The following is a 19034-nucleotide window of genomic DNA, read 5'->3' as shown; positions in this document are numbered from 1 at the left end:
ACACATATCATTGAGGCCCGCAGAGGGTTTCAAACAGGCTATGGGATAGAGAGCATGCTTGGACACGCCTCTAGCATCCATAATGCTTGTTCTGGGAAGTGTGAGCGGATGAAATCTACTTTCGTCACCTGTCTTCCAGACTATGTAGTTATATCGGCCACTGGACGTCATCCCAGCCCTGGAAAGGCACCCTTGAAAATCTGCTCTAGAAGATGGTGCTTGCTGTGGCTGCATTGATCGTGCCAATCAAAACATGGCAGCTCGGCGCGGGCTGCCTATACATAAAGGCCTGTGAACAATCCCGTTTGCTCTCTCTTCTCTCTCTCTCTCTTCTCTCTCTCTCTCTTCTCTCTCTCTCTCTCTCCATCATCCTCCCTCCAACTTTCCTGCTTCCATCACTCACTATCACTACCTGAGGCCGTCCCGTTGCGCTCAGATTGCGGTAAGTCTCGTGCTTGGACCAGGGCAGTCCAAAATAAGAGTCCGGTCACGTGGGCGCTAAGAGGCAGCAGTGGACATTCTCCTTGCATCAAGCAGATCCCGTGGCGGTCCCTCGATCTCGTCCTCCATCTTCTCGAAGTTCTTATACGCGCGGTATTTGAAACAAGCCAACCTCTGCACCTCAGACTACAGAGCTATGAGCCGTAGCACCAAACTCGCCCCGGAAGCCAACAGGTATGCCCTTTGCCCCAACACCCTCTCTCTTCGGTTCTTTGCTCCTAAGGCCCTGCCACCCCGCTATCCCGGCCTATCCCTTCACTTGCAGCCCCCACAGTGCTTGGTGCGATGCTAATCTTGACGCTGCTTAGGATCCTCTTCGTCAAGAACCTTAGGTACGCGGTGGCGATCACTCCAACGCCTCGTTTCCGCGTCTCCCATCGTTACCCGAGTCCTATGCCGCTGGTTGCTAATCAACTTGTCTTTCTATTAGCTACAACGTTACCGCAGACGACCTATTTGATCTTTTTGGGAAGTTCGGCCCTATCCGGTATGCCGCGTTGCATCTCCCGACCGCCCTCGCACATTTAAAACTAACGATATCTGGCAGACAAATCCGCCAGGGCATTGCCGCGAACTCAAAAGGCACGGCATTTGTGGTATATGAGGACGTTCATGATGCCAAGCAGGCCTGCGACAAATTGAACGGGTTCAATTTCCAGAACCGATACCTTGTTGGTCAGTTGCCGGTTTCTTGGACTTGGTGTTTGTCTGTTGTGAACATATCTGACCTCCGTCCGGATTCGTATAGTCCTGTACCATCAGCCTGAAAAGATGGCAAAGTCGAAAGAAGACCTTGCAGCACGACAAGAGAATCTTGAAAAGCTAAAGCAGCAGCACGGCATTGAATAAACCTGCACTACAGTCTTTTTTATTCCTTCAGCTAGAGCCCCTTTTTTTTTTCCTTCCCCCAACCCGTCACCACCTGTCTAACGGTCGCAAAAGTTCGCTTTCGGAGTTACCTAGCGCTACCTGGTCTCTACGGCTATTGGAGTTTTGCTTCTGGTGTGAATGGTCCATCACTCTCCGGATGATAGGGCCCCCAGTTCCTGGCTTTACCTGAGTGGTTCTAGTTAATTTATGGCGCATGCAAAATGGATTTCGAGACGAATGAGTTCGGGGTGATAACACAGCAGATTAGGAATTCCCATTTTCTGCCTCAGATTGCAGCGCGTAATTTTTGATCCGTTACTTCACCGTATAGAGCCAGCCCTGAAGCGTAGCAGCGGATGGGTGGTCCAAGCCCCAAACATATGTACAAAAGAGCCCGTTTCTATAGAGTAAAGGAAGCTGTAATGGTCATAGGAGCAAGTCGGGCCCTTTTGGAGTGATTCAATCCTGCGCCCCCGTTTGATTTACCGCCAGATCCACCTCGCAAGACCGAAGAGGATCGAAATTGAATCCCACCCAAAGGGAAAATTGGGGCAAAGGCAGAGAAAGTGTGTTGTATTTCATGAAGGTCTGAATCGAAGGCGGAGGCGCAAGGAGCAGCACCGGGTCGGCTCGTTCGTGATGGATGTCTGGCCAGCATTCCTGGCTGCATAAACTCGAAGGATCAATAGAGCAGCCAGTGGAGTCTTGGGACTCCCGAGTATGTCCCCGTTTCTCTCGGGTATCAGATTCCTGCCTCTGGTGCAAGCGTGTGCGAGACGGTTTTCGTCCACCAGTGAGCGTTGATGTCAACCCAGCGACGAGTAGCGCGACCACAGTCTCCCACGCGTTGGGCTCATGTCCTTCATCGCTCTTTTCCGCAAACTGCCGGTGCCCGTGTCCTGGCCTAACGCGCTCAAACGTCACCACCGAAGCCTCTCGGAATTACATAATTCGAAACATGTGAAACGACCTTGTAACTCTGGTATCAATGTTACGGTACGCAGCGGTACTGAATTCAACGCAATACCAAGCTTTGAGGCGCGGCGGGCCAGGCCATGAACCGCTCTCACCGCACCCCTTCCCGCCTCCCAGAGAGGTGACTGACTCTCTCTCCCTCCGCTGACATCGTCGTCCTCAAGCTCAAAGCCCTAGGACAATTATGGGCATCTATATTGGCCTCTGCCAAATCTAGCAGCGGGCAAAACGGCGATCATCTCCCCTGACTATGAACTGAGTGGCTTGCCGCTCTTTGTTTAGCAGCCTCAACCAAATCCAGGCTACGACACAATCTACAAGACCCGATCCTCGAGCTTTCAGCCCCTGCATGGCCTAAAATGACCACAGCTGCTGGTCCCGCGGCTAGCTTTGCAACCAGCCTTGCCAGCAGGGTCGCTACGACCGCTATAGCTTCATCCAGCATCACCATGACGTCGCCGCCGGCGGCATCCACCTGGGCGTCGAGCGAAGGTGAGAATAACGGTAAATGCGAACTATTGGGACCGTTTTCTCTGTTTGTTCAAGCTGCCTTGGGAGCTTTGGCTATTCTAGTATTGGTTTACAAGAGATGGAAGGAAAGGCCACAGAGACCGGTGAAGGTCTGGGCCTTTGATGTATCCAAGCAGGTCGTCGGGTCGGCTCTGCTTCATCTGGCAAACCTGCTGGCCTCCATGTTTTCAGCGGGCCAGATACCAGTGACTGCTGCGTACGAACCAAACCCCTGCACGTACTACCTTTTGAACCTAGGAATCGACGTGAGTGATCCCCTGACGGTGAAAGGCATCCCCTTTACCAGTTTTATTCTGAACACCAGAACAATGCAAACTAAACCGACTATCTAACTTTTTGCCTTAGACTACCCTTGGTATTCCTGTTCTTATTCTCATACTCCGTGTCCTCAATCGTGCCGCCTTATACACTCCTCTTGCAAACCCTCCCGAGTCTATTGAGTCTGGCAACTACGGTGACCCTCCTAATGCCATATGGTGGCTTAAGCAGTCGGTAATATACTTCTTCGGTTTAGTGGGCATGAAAACATGCGTCGTGGTCATTATACACATGTTGCCATTTATTGTGGAACTGGGAGACTGGGCGTTGAGATGGACGGAAGGCAATACCGCTGTCCAAATCATTTTTGTGATGCTCTTGTTCCCGGTGATCATGAATGCCGTCCAGTACTACATTATCGATATATTCATCAAGAGAGCTATCCCGGAGGATCGGGGTCGCGAGGTTGACTCGCACAGCTTTGACACTACCTCTATCGACGAAGACCGGCATCATCAAAGTGCCTTGCTCGCAGGGTTAGACGATGACGAGGAGTCTGATGAAGAAGAATCTGTGGTATTCTCTGACGACGAGGCCGTGGCGAAACAGTCGCTTGGTACTAATAGGCCAGGCCACGGCGGTCTGTCTCGCCAACGGTCATAGCGCTGCCCGTTTTACTATCTTAAATTCTGTGAGAAGCATCCTTGAGAAGCAGCACCGTTTCTTGGGTTTGTTGCCCGGATATCTTTTGTTGATCTATTTTGATACAAACCCACTTGGCGTTGGGTGTGAAAGCGTAACATGGATGATAACTTTAAACTTTGCCAGCAATGTCTTTCTCCTGTCCGTTCCCCCTACTTCTGAATATCCCTCGATCCCGGTCTCCTTTAGCCTGCTCTGGAGTTATTGTGCCTATACATGGTGATGTTTTCTCGATGCGCGGTGACATGCTCTACATCTAACATAATAATCTAAGGCTGTTTCTCCTGTCGTCTTTAGCAGCCATGACAGCCTCCTAGAAATAGAGAACATTATTGTCCTCGATCCAAGGGTTTTGTAATATCTCCTCCCCGTATGTCTTTACTCCTCGTCATGCATACCATCCCATTGTTGATTTCTCTTGGCCACCTTTGCCCTGGGTTATCTCAGCCAAGACTAGCACTAAACTTTATTCCTTTTGTCGGTCTGGGCTAGCAGAAAATAATACAAAAATTTGGGTTGAGCGCATAGCCAGCATGAGCTTGGGAGTAAACAACCAGCGATGAATCCGGAGTCGAGGCCCTTCGTATAATATTGCGGCTCTTTGTCAGGTTTTATCTGGAGTGAATTCCCTCCGCCGGACAGACAAACCATTATCTGAAAATGGCTTCCGAGGCGCAGGTCCAAAGCCGATATTTGCGGCCCATTCATGATGACGATGAGTCCGAGTCGAGCGAAGAAGAAATCTTACCAAAAGACGAGACGGAAGAGCAGCTTGAAAAGCTGCTCTTTGGGGATTCCGAAGGTTTCCGTGGTGCATTGAAAGACCATAGGACGACCTCGACAGACTTGGTTCTGCGGGAGGATTCAGAGGCTGAAGGAGAAGCCAACAGGGCAGCAGATGATGACGACAATGAATCGATTGATTACTTTGCAGGTTTGGACGATGCTGATGTGAGTTTCTCCATTTGTGAATGGCAACGGACTTTTCAGTCCCCCGGGTTTTCGTCACTTGAGATTTAAACCTTTGAAACTATGTTATGTTAACCAATGCTCTAGCTATTCGTCCTAGATACAGGCACAGGCCACGCGCCGCCCATAATTGAACCGCCCTCTGCATCCGCTCTCGCAAAGACCACGGCAGCCGGTGGCGATCTGCTCGAGGCCGACACCGTCCCAGCTGCATGGGAAGACAGTGACGATGAGCGCATTACTGTTTCGCTTGCTACAAACGAGCGTATGCGAAAATTGCGATTGACAGAGGCTGAAGATCTAGTTAGCGGCAAAGAATATGCGAAAAGGCTCCGAAGGCAGTTTGAGCGGCTACAGCCTACACCAGAATGGGCAAGCAAGGCCACAAGCAGAGCCGCAAAAAGAAGAAAAACCGGAGATGATTCCGACCGTTCAGACGATGGGTCAGGTGCCAGTGCAGATGAGATGGATACAGATGTAGAAGAAGATATGTCGCAGCAGCCTTTGGCGCGATTACTACAAAATGTGGGCAGCCTCTCAAGGAGAGATGAGCAGACGAAGTCAAACACAAGACGAAAACTTCGCCAAGAAGTCCTAGAAATTCAGCGACTGAAAGACGTCCCGGGAAACCAACCTGTGAGTTTTTTTTTCTGAGAGCTTTGCGGCCCAGTGGTCAACGCTAACCATTACAATAATATTTCAGTCCACCATCGACTCTCTTACTTTTCACCCACACTATCCTCTGCTTCTCTCGTCCGGCCCTGCGTCAACGCTCTTCCTTCACCATGTATCTCCGCAATCCAGCTCGCCAAATCCTCTCATCACTTCCCTTCACGTCCGCCGTACCCCCCTCCGAACCAGTGCATTCCTGCCTCCAAGTGGAAATCGTATCTTCTTCTCCGGCCGTCGCCGCTATTTCCACGTTTGGGACTTAGATACTGGAAAGGTTGAAAAGGTCAACGGTACAGCAGATCGCAGAGAAGAGCAGAAATCCATGGAGCAGTTCAAGCTGTCCCCATGCGGACGGTGGATGGGCTTAATAGGAAGCACAAGAAAAGGAGGGGGTGTTATCACCATCCTTGACGCGAGCACCATGCAATGGGTCGCCCAAGTGCGCATTGACAGTCGCGGTGGTGTGGCAGATTTTGCGTGGTGGAGCGATGGTGAAGGCTTGTGCGTTGTAGGAAAGAATGGAGAGGTTAGCGAATGGGACGGGAGGGAAAACCGCATTGTTGCTAGATGGGTCGACGAAGGCGCCGTCGGAACAACGGTGATAAGCCTGGGAGGAAAGTCAGGCAAACCGCAACTCGGTGGCGATCGGTGGGTAGCGATTGGGAGCTCTAGTGGTATCGTAAATATATACGATCGGAGACCATGGGCTGCTGGGGCTGCGAAAGCGGTGAATATAGCGAGAGCGCCGGCAAGGTCAAAGACAGCAGCTGGAGAGCCGGATGACACACAATCCGGCGTACCGAAAACACCCAAGCCAACGCGGACGTTGGATCAGTTGACGACGCCGATGAGCCATTTGGTGTTCTCGAATGATGGGCAGTTACTTGTCATGGCGAGTCGCTGGAAGAAAGATGCTCTCAGGCTTGGTGGGTTGGACCTTTCTTTCTTCTTTTTTTTTTTTTTTTCCCTCGCTTCCGTTTACTCGAAGTTTGCGAAGGCTAACACGGGTTGTACAGTCCATCTTCCGTCTTGCACTGTCTACAGGAATTGGCCGACATCAAGCACACCGTTAGGCAGGATTTCTGCGGTTGCAATTTCTCCGACGTCTGATATGCTAGCGGTTGCGAACGAGCAGGGGAAGATCCGGCTGTGGGAGATTCACGGCTAGGATATAAAATTCTGATACAACGCAAATTAGGCAAATTCTTACATCCATACATTCTAAAGTCCCGATTCATCCCAGATACTCGTTTTGAGTTCATTTAAATTTTGCTGCATGATCCATCCAGGGAACTTCTGGACAAAAAAGAGGAGTTCTTGGAAATGTTTGAATACCTGCGTAACTTCTATTAGAGGTATATGCGATCTATAGTTGTGATATTTCAGAAAAATAATACTCTATAAGGGCCAATAGCGCCTTTCAAGCTAAGTAAACACCAAATCAGCCAATTAAAGAAGCAAATCCAACCTCTGTATGTATGGGGATATCATAATATCCGCTGTATGAACGACACCAAAAGAAAACGAGCGACAAGGAAAGAGGGAAAAAAATTCACAGCAGCTTCTTCATCGTGTCTGTCTTTCGAATACCGGCTAGATTTCCCTGCTTAACTCTCTCGAGCGTCAGCGCTGCGATCAGTGCGGCACCAACACCAGAACCGTCCTCGGCAGAGCATATAATGACCTTATCTTCCTCATCATCAGCCCAGTCGAGGATCTCACGAAGTGCCTTGGCTCCACGGGCCTTGAAATGGGGATATTTGTTGAAGACGGAACCGTCAGCTCCAACATGGCAAGATTTGATATTCTTCTTTTTGCAAATGGCCGCGACACCGCAAGCGGAGAGGCGTGCGGCGCGAGTACCAACAAGTTCTGCCAGGCGGCGGCAGAGCTCAAGCTCAGGCTTGGTGGCCTTGATTCCAAGAGTGCGCTCGAAAAGATCCCTGGTTTCAGACAAGTTCTCGAAAGGATCTTCTTCGATGTACGCCAGGAAGGAAGAGTCTAGGCAGTACGGTTTCCGGAGGCTGCTGACGTCCTGGCCTTCGAAAATGAGATTGCCTTTGTTGTCAATAAGGTCTAGAAGGACCAGCCGGAAGATTTCGCCAAGATACAGACCGGCGGTCATCTTTTCGAAGGCCTGTTGCCCGGGCCGCGGGGAGTCACGGTCAATCACGACGTCATATTGAGTCAACGGAAGCACCACACGCTCGTTATCAAAGGCACCATATTCACAGTTAATGGCGATGGGCATATCAGGGGGAAGGTTGTAATGAGCGATTTTTGGGATGGATCCCGCATTCTCCATGTATGCCGCGTTAACTCCTGTTCCGAAGATGCAGCCAATCCTCATCTCAGGATCAGTGTAAGCAGAGGCGATCAGAGTTCCGGTGGTATCATTGATCAAGGCAGCGACTTTGATCGGGAGACCCTACAAATCAAATTAATCAATCGTCCGTTCAAACAACCTGCAATATTAGGATTCTCTCCGTTTTTCGGAGTATGTCAAGGGACCATACCCTCTTTGCAAGGGCCGCTTCTAACATAGGCACAACATCCTCGCCCTCCACGCCGTCAATATCAAAGCCCTTGGTCCATCGTTGTAACACACCGTGGTCAATATACTCCTGCGTAGCGGGATAGGAGAAGGTGAAGCCCAGGGGTAGGTCCGGTAAATTTTCCTCCTCATGGTGGTATTCAATGAACTGCTGAACACAATCGGCGATGTATTCCCAGAGGTCATCGGCATTGCCGCTCTTCAACTCCTCGGGAATGCGATATTTGGACTGAGTGATGTCGAATTCACCCTTCTTCTCGCAAAGGAAGATCTCGCAAACACGGAGGTTGGTACCGCCCATATCAAGCGCGAGGAACGTACCGTGTTCATGGCCAGTGGGAAAGCCCATAACCCAAGTGACATTCATAGGCTGTAACGGAGGACGGTCTTCGTTAGTCATGGTCGAGACAAGTAAAAAAAAGTGAGAGGAGGAATAGGGAGGGACGAAGACGCACGATGTTTCCACCCTGTACACTGAGACCTGTTTAATGCAAGTTAGCAACTACCGAACTCCAGGAGATCTCCCAAAGAGAGAGCAGTTACCTTTCTCCAGCTCCTTTACAAAGTGGTCCACGATTTTCTTCAACCGAGCCTGGTCGACTGTGAAGAGCTCCTCGAGCTCCTTCACCTGCTCGAGCAGGTCCTTTGGCATATCGGCCATTGATCCTGCATGCAACGTCAACGCTTCCGTTCCCACGAAGTGCTACAAGTCGAAGACCATGCAAGAACAAGCTCACCCTTCCGGGACGGCCTTCGGCGAGGAGCGGTGACCGTCATTCTTGAATCTTTCTGATACTGTGAAAGCGATGACCCCGCAGTCAAGGAAAATGAAATGACTTGCAAAAAGATCAACGGATGTCGAGAGTGTGAGATCTCTCGCAACTGTGCAATTGACCGACAGCTACTCCGTATTATCTGGGCGATTCTGAGAACAAGGGAGCAAGAAGACTTCAGGGCAGGAGGCGGGCTTTGGGGATGGCGCTGGGTTGGCGGCTGCGGGCTCAAACTCAGTTGGGCGAACTATAAATATCTTGTCGGTCAGCGGGCGTTGGTGGGGCTCCCCTTCGTCTGAGAGTCGACTGGGGATCTGGATCTGGCTTGTCGCCCCTCGTCCGTCGCCGTCTTCGCGACATTTTCTCGATCCGCTGGCGATTGGCAGCGTGCTGGATGATTGTCATCGGAACCGGGAATGACTGCCAATGTACGACTTTCACCGACCCATCCATTCATCCGCCGCACCAGCTTAACTTAGTTCTTGCTTAGAGCCTATGACGAGGGATTAATCCACTGGAAGAAAAAAGCCCCCTCCCGTCAGACTCCAGACCGTCATCCAGGGGGCAGACCCAAATCGCCCCTGACAGTTACAAAACTCAATACAAAAATCGACTCAAAGATATTCCATTAGTATTGTCTACCTACGAATATTTAATGCCAAAATAGCTGCTTTCACATGCGTTGCCAGACATTCATCTGGCTGTCCCGCATAAAATCATTTCCAAAACTCCGTCCCGAAAAGGAGAATCGAAAATGATTGAACTTCCCTTTATGTCGTTTCGTCGAGCCGAACATCTACACGGATCGGCCTGTTTAAATTTTATTCAAAAGCAGAACGCTCGTTAACTCATTATGGCTGCCTCTAGAGAAGCAACACGCAGCGTCAGGTAAGCTCCAATTATAAAAAATTTGTTGGGAGAGGAAAAAAGTAGGAGAGAATGATTGGTAGAGAGGGTGGTTCGCGGTGAGCAGCGGATCACAGCGACGAATCTTGCTTCGATCTTTCCGGCTGCTGTTCCGCAGTATTCTGCTCGGTCGCCGCGATAGCGCCGTTCTGCGTGGGGTTATTCGCGTGCTTGATGCCATCAGGTTCACCTGGCGATGTACTGCCCACTTGTCTTGATTGTGCGTCTTCAGGTTCTTCAACGCCCCGGTCCTGCTTGGCCTTCATTTCTTGAAGCTGCGCTCGCACACGTTCCTCATGTGCCTGAGAGATATCTAGCGCATGCTCAACTTCTTCAGTCAACTTCTCAACCTCTTCTCGAAGTTGGTCGTCTCTTGTTATCGGGGTAGATTTCTGCTCTTTGCTTGCGATGGCCGCCGCCTTTTCCGGATTTACTGTGGCCCAGAGCTCCTCCAGTTCCTGCCGCCAGCCCAAGGCATCTGCTAGCTTCATCACTCCATCGTCGCACTCGCCAAGAAGCAAAACATCGTCGGGTCGAGATCCAAGACCGCCAGCTTGAGTCAGGTTGATGAGAAGACGAGGGATGCCCTCCCGACATAAGCTGGGCAGACTGGAAAAGGGTTGCACACTCAAGCTTGTCCCCATAACGATGCATAGATCCGCGGCGGCCGGGAGTGTACGGTTCAGAAAGAAGCTGGAAGGGAGCGCCTCGCCAAAGAACACTACATCTGGTTTCACCAGGTTCATGCATTCAGGACATAGAGGCACATCATTCGCTTCCATCGCTTTTGTCATCAGTTCCCCTGGATACGGCGTTTTGCATTCGATGCAGCTCTGCGTAGCGAAGGTCCCATGGGCCTCAACGATCATTTCACTAGGTATGCCAGCCTCCCGCTCTAAGCAATCAATGTTCTGTGTGAATAGTTTAAGAAGCCGCCCCTTGTTGTAAAGGAGCTTGATAAATGAGTGTGTGATTGTGGGTTTGCACTTTCCAGGAAGCATCTCCTTCGTCAGGGCATAAAAGGGGCGTGGATCGGTGCGAAAGTATTGAATATCGAATACCGCCTCAGGAGTAGGAAGATTAAGGCGAGCAAGATTGGCATACAGTCCAGTATCCGGAGAGCGAAAGTCCGGTATTCCCGCGGCGGTGCTGATCCCAGCCCCGACCTATAAAATATATACGTCTCGTCAGAGCTCCTGTCCTATTTTATTTCCTGAAGAAGCATATATTGACTTACCATGACGACTATTTTCCTGGCATTCTTTTCATGTATGTACTTGGCTACAGCCTCGAGCGTGCGGCTTTCAAGTGCTTGTGGTCGGACATCATCATCGACCATAATAGAGCTTTCGTTACCCATGATTAGACGGGGATTCTTTTCGCCAAACCCCCGGCGTCTCAGACAGTATCGACGGCCCGCGAGGGAAGCCCTTTGTCGTCACGTCGTCGCGATAGAGTGACGCGAATCACACGCATACACCTAGCTGCGTGCGGGGGAGGGATCGGTAGAGGAAAAAAAACACGATGGCACGCTCCCGAAATGCGGAGCTGGGGAAATCAAAAAAACGGTCTATTAGCTATTCAAAAGAGGGTATTCGTTAGATTTACTACTAATTGTGAAAAGAGAGGAACTTCTATGACAAGGATTCGCGACATTGGCCTGCTCTCCTTCGGGAGATATAGAAGACCCATAACGATGTCAATTGGCGACTGGTGGTCTGCCTGAGCCACGCCAAGACGACGACCCCCTGCTCTCCACACTCCATGCGCTCAAACTGGCATCGTCAAGCACAAATCCACGAATATCCCTGACAGCGTCGATTCGCAGGCGACAGGGCCGAGTATCTTTCTCTTTTTTGTCTCGCTCGCCGACGACTAATAACCCCAGTCACGGGACCTTCTCACGGTAAATCTTCGGAAAAAAGCGCCGTTTTCCTCTACTCATGCGAAATGCCGCTGTTGACAATCGCTTGAGTTTCCAGCAGAGCACGGCAACTCGCTCTCCCCAACCCCAATCCCCCCACGACTTACAAAATGAACCAGACGGATACAATGGTCAATGGCGATCTTTATCATCATGAAGACGTGGAAGCCGAGAGTTTACCAGACATTTTCAATGCCAGTTCCGTCGCCGACATCAAGGCTACCCTCTCCGCCCTCCATGATCGCGAAGCGTCCGTGACGGCTCGTCTCGAGGCCCTCGTGGCATCTCAGAAGGACTTCTCTCGCGAATTGGGTCGCCTCGATTTGCTTCGTGCACATATCGGTTCGCAGGCAGGCAATACCCGAGCAATTAGCCACGGCATGCTTTCGGAGACTGCCGCCACGGCCCAGCGAGTCTCCAGCGCGGTCCAACGCCTCGACCTAGAACAGTCGCGCGTGAAGGCAACACTGGAAATGGTCGAGCAGGTGGCGGAGCTTAAAGCGTGCGTGCTCGGTGTCGCTGGGTCGATGGGAGCCTCTCAGGACTGGGAGATGGCCGCTTCATACATGAATCGAGCATCGAAGATACCTCCTGAGATCGTCAACGGCGCGTTTGCTGCAGACATTGTACCTACGACTGAAGTTCCGGACCCTCCTGCCGTTACATTGGAGAATGCGGCGGAGTCGTTGTGCGGACTATTTCTACGTGAGTTTGATCGCGCTGTCAAGGAGAATGATGGTGCGAAGATTACGCGTTTTTTCAAACTATTTCCTTTGATTGATAGGTCCGCGGTTGGCCTGGACGTTTACGGAAGATATGTGTGCCAAGGCGTCGCAAGTCGTGCGCGTGCGAATTTAAATACGGGTACCGGCGGTGCCCAGAGCAAAGACGGGTTTTTCTACGCCAACGCGCTCACTAAGCTATTTGAACACATCGCACAGATTGTTGAAGGCCATGGTGGCCTGGTCGAACGTCATTATGGCTCTGGTAAGATGACCAGGGTCATTGAGCGGCTACAGGTGGAAGCCGACGTCCAGGGTGGCATCATTCTGGAGACTTGGAGTGAAGAGCGACATGTTGATCGCAAACTCACCGACATTAAATCTTATGCGTTTACCTTTTTGGTTCAGAGCTTTTTACCGAATCCGCGGGGCGGTGGCCCTCAACGAGCCAATTCACCCGGGATCAGGGATGGCACATCTAATAGGGCCAGCGAGGATGAGGGCGTTGATATGAAGGAGATTGACGGCATCCTTAATGAAATGTCTCTCATGCTCGGAAGATGGTCGCTGTACAGCCGTTTTCTGGCTGATAAATGTGGAGTAAGTCTAGCCTGTCCAATGCGCCTTTCTTTTTTTTTTCCTTTTCCTCTTCCTTTTACTTTTTTATTTTTATTTTATTTTATTTTATTTTATTTTTTAAATTATCATATCTAAGTTGACCTGTTTGCTGATGGTGGGTTCTTTTTCCAGAATGATGACTCGGAGGAGTTCCTACTCCCGAACTTCCTGCTTGAATCTCCTCTCGCTCAGAAGGTGAATGAAAGACTTATCTCGCCATTTAATGCGATGACAACATTCTTTCTTCGTCGCTCAGTCGAGAAGGCTTTCCAGCTCGACGAAAGTCCGTCGGATTTAACTCTGAACCTGCACCGGCCTCCTACGTCGAACCCGCCGCACATAACTTCTGCTGTGGACGACATCATGTACATCGCGAACAAAGTCCTTGAGCAATCACTGGCCACCGGTCAGAGGTCGGTTGTAACGAATGTGGTGCCGACGATAGCGAGAGTGCTAGGTTCAGATTTCATCGGCATGATCCGACGAAAGATGCATGACGAAACCTACCCCAAGCCGGTGGTCCCTGGAGGACCGCCTCCGGAGCCGGTCGTGGTCTCATTCCTCGTTCTCATCAACAACCTTGACGTTGCAATTGACTATGTCCAGCGTATCGTGAAGAAGATCTTAGAGCCATCGGATCCAGCAGCCGACTCCGTTTCTGGCGGCCCAGCGAATGGGGCTTCGGAGAGCAGGATCCCCACGCTATTCCCGCTCAACAATGACGCAGAGACGGTGGTGAGCACACTGCGCTCGCTCGCCTCTTCGTTCGAATCGAAATCCCAAGACCTCATCGGCGATGGAATTCAGGTTGTGTTCAACCACGTTGTGAAAACCAGGCTGCGGCCTACCCTTGCGGACGCCTTCCGCGACCTTGAGTATCAGCCACGCAGCGGCGGCGATGGAGGAGGAGGAGGCGTAGGCAGTGAGTTCGACGACGGGGAGGCGGGATCGGCGGAGCTCGACGGCGGCTCTTCGAGTCGGAGCGAGGTCCGCCGCCGCTTTGCGTCTTCCTGGCGGGAGCTTCTGGTGCCGATCTCGCGGATCCTGACCGGCCGAACGTTCGATCGGTTGCTGGGGGTGTCGATCGCGTCGTTGGCGCGGCTGCTGGAGAAGAGGATATGGTCGTATCACGGGCGCGTGAATGCCCTGGGCGCCACCCGACTGGAACGGGATGTCACGGGCATAATTTCGGCGGCGGTGGACATCGGGGAAGGCTACGTGAGTGGGGATGGCGGTGGTGGGGGAAGCCGGTATCGACACCGCGAGGCGTTTGGACGCTGCTCACAGATTGCGATGGTGATGGGGCTGGAAGAGGAGGAGTGGGAAGAGATCGAGCAGAGCGGCGGGGATGTGGCCGACAAGCTGTCCGTGGAGGAGCGTACAAGGGCGAGGGCGATGGTGGTATAAGTAAGGGCAGCTTTCCTATTGCTTCTATCTATTTTATTTATTTATTTATTTATTTTTTTTTTCAGAGTATGCTACGATCAAAGCCGGTCCTACCAGCAGACGTCCCTCGACCGTATTTCTCAACGTTGACTCCCAATTTTTTTTTTTTCCCCCAAACACACACACACACACTCACACTCACACAGAGAGAGACACAGAGAGAGTGTGTGAGAGAGGGAGAGAGAGTTGAGCATGATGACAGTACTTGAAGATAAGGCGGGCGTCCTGATTGGGTCGATTGTCGTTCCGCCGCCGAGATAAAGACTTGCCTTATGTAAGTAACTAATCTGTGGCGGTGCGCGTGCTCCGGACCAATCATGTCAGCTGGATCTCCGGTTAACCAGATAAGGAGGCGCGGAAGTCGTCCGTAACCGCTGGGAAAGGGAAGGTTCGCCCCCCCCAGAGTTAAAAAAAAAGAAAGAAGCTTGTTTCCCTTTTTCTTTTTTTTTGCCCCGTTATCATATCAAGCCTGTTTTTTCCCGGTAAGCTCGACGCCCTCCCGGCCCTTCTCTGTCCGGGTTTGAGTTCTGGAGGATATCGGAAGAAGGGTTTATCTGGGCTCTTATCGGCCAATCGTGTTGCCCCTCCTGCATCTCCAGCGAGGAAAAGCTTAGCTCTCTCTCTCTCTCTGTGTGTGTGGGTCTGGGGAGGATCCTGATAGCGATCAGGGAAGTCTGTTGTTGTTTTTTTTTTGTGTTGCAATTTTCATCACGAAAGAGGAACTGATAGGGCTGAGATTGTGATAACCAAGCTTAGAATTTCAGTGGTTGCAATGAATCCTTGGGACGTGGGGATGATGATGTTTGTCCTACGGCAATGGAGGAGAACTCGTTTCCCCAGTTGTCTCTCTGTTCTGTCTGTCTTGTTTCTTGGATTCAGACAGCGATCAGACTTGACTGGCTGACTGACTTGGGAGCCAGTGGCTTCATCTGGCCAGAGGAGGGTGGCCCTGGAAAGGAGGAAAAGTCTCCATCTTTTCAGGATTGCTGTGCTCTTCTCCGGTATCGAGGAAGAAGCGTTTGATTCGGCCTGCTCTGACCCTCGCATCTCGGGGGCACTACGGTACATGCTGAGGTGCCCTTCTCACCGCGGCGGGGGGGGGGGGGGGGGGGGGTTGTTTTATGTATTTCTCTTATGCTAACTATCGGTCCTGATTATATATCTACTGCGTCTTCATCGGGGACGAAAATAGATCGGAGCTCTCCCTCTGTCTCTCACAAAATGTTCTCGTGTCAATACCTACAACACACGCACGCACACGCACAGAGAACGAGAACACGCACGGACCGCTGTGGCGTGTGGCTCCTGGTTATCCCGTTTTCCGGAAACCATATCTGCCCGGACAGGAAATGGCGGTACTGCCTCCGGGGCTGCTCGAACGCATCTCCGCTCGGGGGGCTGATATCGCTCCTTGTTGGTCGGGCACACGCTGATAGCCTATCTCTCGCTCCTCTCCCTCTTTCTTTTCCTCTTTCTTTTCCTCTCCCTCTTTCTTTTCCTCTTCTTCTCCTCTTCTTCTCCTCTTCTTCATTCTTATCTTGCTTTTCCTGTCCTTTTTCCTTGTTTGTATGGACAGCTAAGCCCACTCTCCCCTCAAAGCTCCCGGAGTCATTCCTTTTCTCTCCTAGTGTGCTTCTGTATATCTTTCTTCAAGTTCTTCTACTTGTAGTGGTTATACCGGCTTTTTCTGCCCTAAAATTTCCTTTCGGGGGGGGGGGGTGCAACTCTGTATTTTGCTGAACGACAGTTGATCCCATTGATACTCGCATTGAGGGAAAGTTCCCGGTGCTTTATCTCGACTGGTATGTTCTTAATAGTGAAGAACCAGGGGGGGAAATAACAAAATGCTTCCTTTCTACTGTATATATTTGTTTTAAAAATCCGTGTCCTTGATTCGCTGACGCCCTTGCTGCAGATCATCTCGCTTTTCTTCCATTGACATCCTGCCGGTAACTGAACAGAATTCACGCCAAACCACCCCCTTTATCTGATCAAGGCAACACAGAGAGCGCAGCTTCGAACAACTTGCAATCTCGTCTATCGTCAGGCCAAGAGGAGGGAAATCGTCTGACTAGCCGAGATAAGATAGCTGGTGGTTTCTGCAAGCAACGAAAAGAGACGGCAGTATACAAAAGATACAAAGATAAAGCGTGAAGCGGCCTCGGGTAGCACGACCAGAAGATGTCGGCACCCTACGCTCCTGACTACGCTTCGTACAACTGGACCGGTGCTCCTTCTAACTTCTCACTCGCCACCGACCCGGTGCTGGGCGGTGATTCAAGTCAGTTGAATATTTTCCTCCTTCCCTTCCCCGGCTACACACAGGTCGCTACCTGTCTGAGTTCCCCCCCCTCTGAAAGCCTCGAGTCGACCCGTGTGGCTAACATTATAATCCTAACAGGATTTGAAAATCTCAACAAATGGTTTCAATCCGGCGACCAGGCTTACATTATCATTGCTTCGGCAATGGTCATGGTCATGATCCCTGGCCTCGCCTTCCTTTATTCCGGTCTTGCCCGCCGAAAATCTGCCCTTAGCCTGATCTGGGCGTGTATGGGTTCCATGTCGGTCGTTTTCTTCCAGTGGTACTTTTGGGGATACTCCCTAGCATTTTCGCCCACCGCGACGAACGGCTTCATTGGGAACCTTCGGAACTTTGGGCTTATGAAGACCCTTGCCGATCCAAGCCCCGGCTCTGCTCTGATTCCCGGATTGCTTTTCGCATTCTACCAGGTGAGGAGACCCAACGCATGACTGGCACGGTGACTTTTTCAAATTTCCCATGCTGATAACCTGTTTTAGATGCAATTCTGTGCTGTTACCGCGGCTATTATTATGGGCGCTGTCGCCGAACGCGGTCGACTCTTGCCGGCTATGGTATTTGTTTTCTTTTGGGCGACTATTGTATATTGCCCAGTTACCTGCTGGGTGTGGAACAGCAACGGATGGGCAGCCAAGTATGGAGTTATGGATTATGCTGGTGGAGGCCCCGTCGAGATCGTATCCGGCATGTCGGGCCTTGCCTACTCTATGGTCCTTGGTCGCCGTCATGAGCATATGATGCTCAATTTTCGCCCCCATAACGTCTCCCTGATCGTGTTAGGGACAGTCTTGCTTTGGTTCGGATGGCTTGGGTTTAACGGCGGCTCTGCTTTTGGCGCCAACCTTCGTGCAGTGATTGCATGCTGGAACTCCAACCTGACGGCGGCGTTTGCGTCAATTACTTGGGTTCTTCTCGATTCGAGGCTTTCTGGGAAGTGGACGATGGTTGGCTGGTGTTCCGGTACAATTTCTGGTCTGGTTGCTGCTACTCCCGCCTCAGGCTTCATCCCTCTCTGGGCGAGTGTTATTCTGGGAGTAGTCACTGGTTTAGTATCCAACTACTGCACGAAAAGTAGGTCAAGGTCTTTCCCCCAATCTTTTCTCTCTCCGATTAGTTCGAACTTGCTAATTCGATATAGTTAAATTTTGGCTTAAGATCGATGACTCCATGGATATTTTCGCTGAGCACGGTGTTGCCGGGATTATTGGTCTTATCTTCAATGCACTGTTCGGTGACGACGCCATCGTTGGCCTTGACGGTGTCAATGTCGGTGCCATAAACCCAGAAACTCATACTCATGTGGGTGGCTGGATCATCCACAACTACCGCCAGCTATACATCCAGCTTGCTTACATTGTCGCATGCATGGGCTACGCATTCGTGGTTTCGGCCCTTCTCGCCTATGCCATCAACTATATTCCTGGACTACATCTCCGTGCCTCTGAAGAAGCTGAACTCCTCGGTATGGATGACGACCAACTTGGAGAGTTCGCATACGACTACGTTGAGGTCCGGCGTGATCATCTTGCCTGGACGCCCCAGACCATGCAACCCTGTGACCATACTCATCAGGTTCCTCGTTCAGACCTCTATGGCTCCCAAGCGCATAGCGCCATGGCCGCAAGGCCTGTGCAGAACGGAAAAATCTCTCCAGATCGCAGTACAGACAATATTCCGGGAGAATCACCTTCTGGTACTCAAGCGACATCCGGGCCTACAATCCGAAACCCCAGCCCGGAAAGAAAGCGTCGATTGGCACGGGTCTTCGGTATGAAACGAGTGCCAGCGCCATCGATGCCTTTACACCATGTTCCTATCACACCCACGGCACCACCAGCGCACACACTTGAGACGAGTACACATTCAGCCCCAGCTCATGAACTACCGCTGCCACCTATGACGCAAATAACTCCCTCACACTCAGTGACTCCACATGCAACAACAATCATACCATCACCGCCACCATCAACACATTCCCATCATACAGAGCAGGATGACCTGAATGAAAAGAGTAGGTAGATCTACATGGCTTTTTTCCTGTGCATCCTTTCATCTCTTTCTTACATTTTGCATGATAACTTTTTTTCTTTTTGGTTGGACTGTGATACCCAATAGATATTTTTGTTCCCTCGTCTTGTATGTTATCTATGTTGGCCATTGGTGTTGGTATATGAGAGAGTGACTATGATATTTTTCTCTTTTTTTTTCTCCTTTGTGGGCAAGGACCTTTTCATAACTACCTTTCCATGTTTCTATTATTCAAACTTCATGCTGGTGTTTGTGGTATGGA

General features: G+C 51.0%; 9 protein-coding genes across 9 annotated transcripts; 5 read left to right on the top strand and 4 right to left on the bottom strand.

The window, feature by feature from the left end:
* The first annotated feature begins 560 nt into the window (after window positions 1-560).
* CIMG_00993 (pre-mRNA branch site protein p14) lies at window positions 561-1680 on the top strand. Its single transcript, XM_001247221.2, has 5 exons — window positions 561-675; window positions 810-833; window positions 932-988; window positions 1049-1176; window positions 1250-1680. The coding sequence occupies exons 1-5, from the start codon at window positions 638-640 to the stop codon at window positions 1348-1350; spliced, it is 348 nt and encodes a 115-aa protein (XP_001247222.1). The 5' UTR covers window positions 561-637; the 3' UTR covers window positions 1351-1680.
* Window positions 1681-1830: 150 nt separating this feature from the next.
* On the bottom strand, window positions 1831-2497 carry CIMG_00994 (uncharacterized protein; the record flags this gene model as incomplete). The annotated part of the gene is made up of 2 exons (XM_001247222.2): window positions 1831-2275; window positions 2442-2497. The coding sequence occupies 2 exons, from the start codon at window positions 2495-2497 to the stop codon at window positions 1831-1833; spliced, it is 501 nt and encodes a 166-aa protein (XP_001247223.2).
* Window positions 2495-4358, top strand: CIMG_00995 (uncharacterized protein). The gene is made up of 2 exons (XM_001247223.2): window positions 2495-3122; window positions 3223-4358. Exons 1-2 carry the CDS (start codon window positions 2706-2708, stop codon window positions 3796-3798), a joined length of 993 nt encoding a protein of 330 aa, XP_001247224.1. The 5' UTR covers window positions 2495-2705; the 3' UTR covers window positions 3799-4358.
* Window positions 4359-4400: 42 nt separating this feature from the next.
* On the top strand, window positions 4401-6646 carry CIMG_00996 (small nucleolar ribonucleoprotein complex subunit; the record flags this gene model as incomplete). Its single annotated transcript, XM_001247224.2, has 4 exons — window positions 4401-4788; window positions 4894-5442; window positions 5510-6404; window positions 6495-6646. Exons 1-4 carry the CDS (start codon window positions 4498-4500, stop codon window positions 6644-6646), a joined length of 1887 nt encoding a protein of 628 aa, XP_001247225.1. The 5' UTR covers window positions 4401-4497.
* A 148-nt stretch (window positions 6647-6794) lies between these two features.
* On the bottom strand, window positions 6795-8985 carry CIMG_00997 (hexokinase). Its single transcript, XM_001247225.2, has 5 exons — window positions 8770-8985; window positions 8576-8698; window positions 8488-8513; window positions 7995-8402; window positions 6795-7906 (listed from the first exon to the last, which is right to left on the bottom strand). Exons 1-5 carry the CDS (start codon window positions 8807-8809, stop codon window positions 7031-7033), a joined length of 1473 nt encoding a protein of 490 aa, XP_001247226.1. The 5' UTR covers window positions 8810-8985; the 3' UTR covers window positions 6795-7030.
* A 429-nt stretch (window positions 8986-9414) lies between these two features.
* On the bottom strand, window positions 9415-11369 carry CIMG_00999 (SIR2 family histone deacetylase). The gene is made up of 2 exons (XM_001247227.2): window positions 10949-11369; window positions 9415-10877 (listed from the first exon to the last, which is right to left on the bottom strand). Exons 1-2 carry the CDS (start codon window positions 11069-11071, stop codon window positions 9783-9785), a joined length of 1218 nt encoding a protein of 405 aa, XP_001247228.1. The 5' UTR covers window positions 11072-11369; the 3' UTR covers window positions 9415-9782.
* A 151-nt stretch (window positions 11370-11520) lies between these two features.
* Window positions 11521-14505, top strand: CIMG_01000 (Golgi transport complex subunit COG4). Its single transcript, XM_001247228.2, has 2 exons — window positions 11521-12957; window positions 13108-14505. The coding sequence occupies exons 1-2, from the start codon at window positions 11746-11748 to the stop codon at window positions 14380-14382; spliced, it is 2487 nt and encodes an 828-aa protein (XP_001247229.1). The 5' UTR covers window positions 11521-11745; the 3' UTR covers window positions 14383-14505.
* A 624-nt stretch (window positions 14506-15129) lies between these two features.
* On the bottom strand, window positions 15130-16178 carry CIMG_10662 (uncharacterized protein; the record flags this gene model as incomplete). The annotated part of the gene is made up of 3 exons (XM_012358854.1): window positions 15130-15478; window positions 15676-16045; window positions 16100-16178. 3 exons carry the CDS (start codon window positions 16176-16178, stop codon window positions 15130-15132), a joined length of 798 nt encoding a protein of 265 aa, XP_012214277.1.
* A 424-nt stretch (window positions 16179-16602) lies between these two features.
* Window positions 16603-18940, top strand: CIMG_01002 (ammonium transporter; the record flags this gene model as incomplete). Its single annotated transcript, XM_001247230.2, has 3 exons — window positions 16603-17154; window positions 17224-17815; window positions 17883-18940. The coding sequence occupies 3 exons, from the start codon at window positions 16603-16605 to the stop codon at window positions 18761-18763; spliced, it is 2025 nt and encodes a 674-aa protein (XP_001247231.2). The 3' UTR covers window positions 18764-18940.
* Between the last annotated feature and the right edge of the window lie 94 nt (window positions 18941-19034).

Source organism: Coccidioides immitis, assembly GCF_000149335.2.
Source record: "Coccidioides immitis RS genomic scaffold supercont3.1, whole genome shotgun sequence".
NCBI classification, from domain to species: domain Eukaryota; kingdom Fungi; phylum Ascomycota; class Eurotiomycetes; order Onygenales; family Onygenaceae; genus Coccidioides; species Coccidioides immitis.
This window is presented reverse-complemented; position numbering and strand designations above follow the sequence as displayed.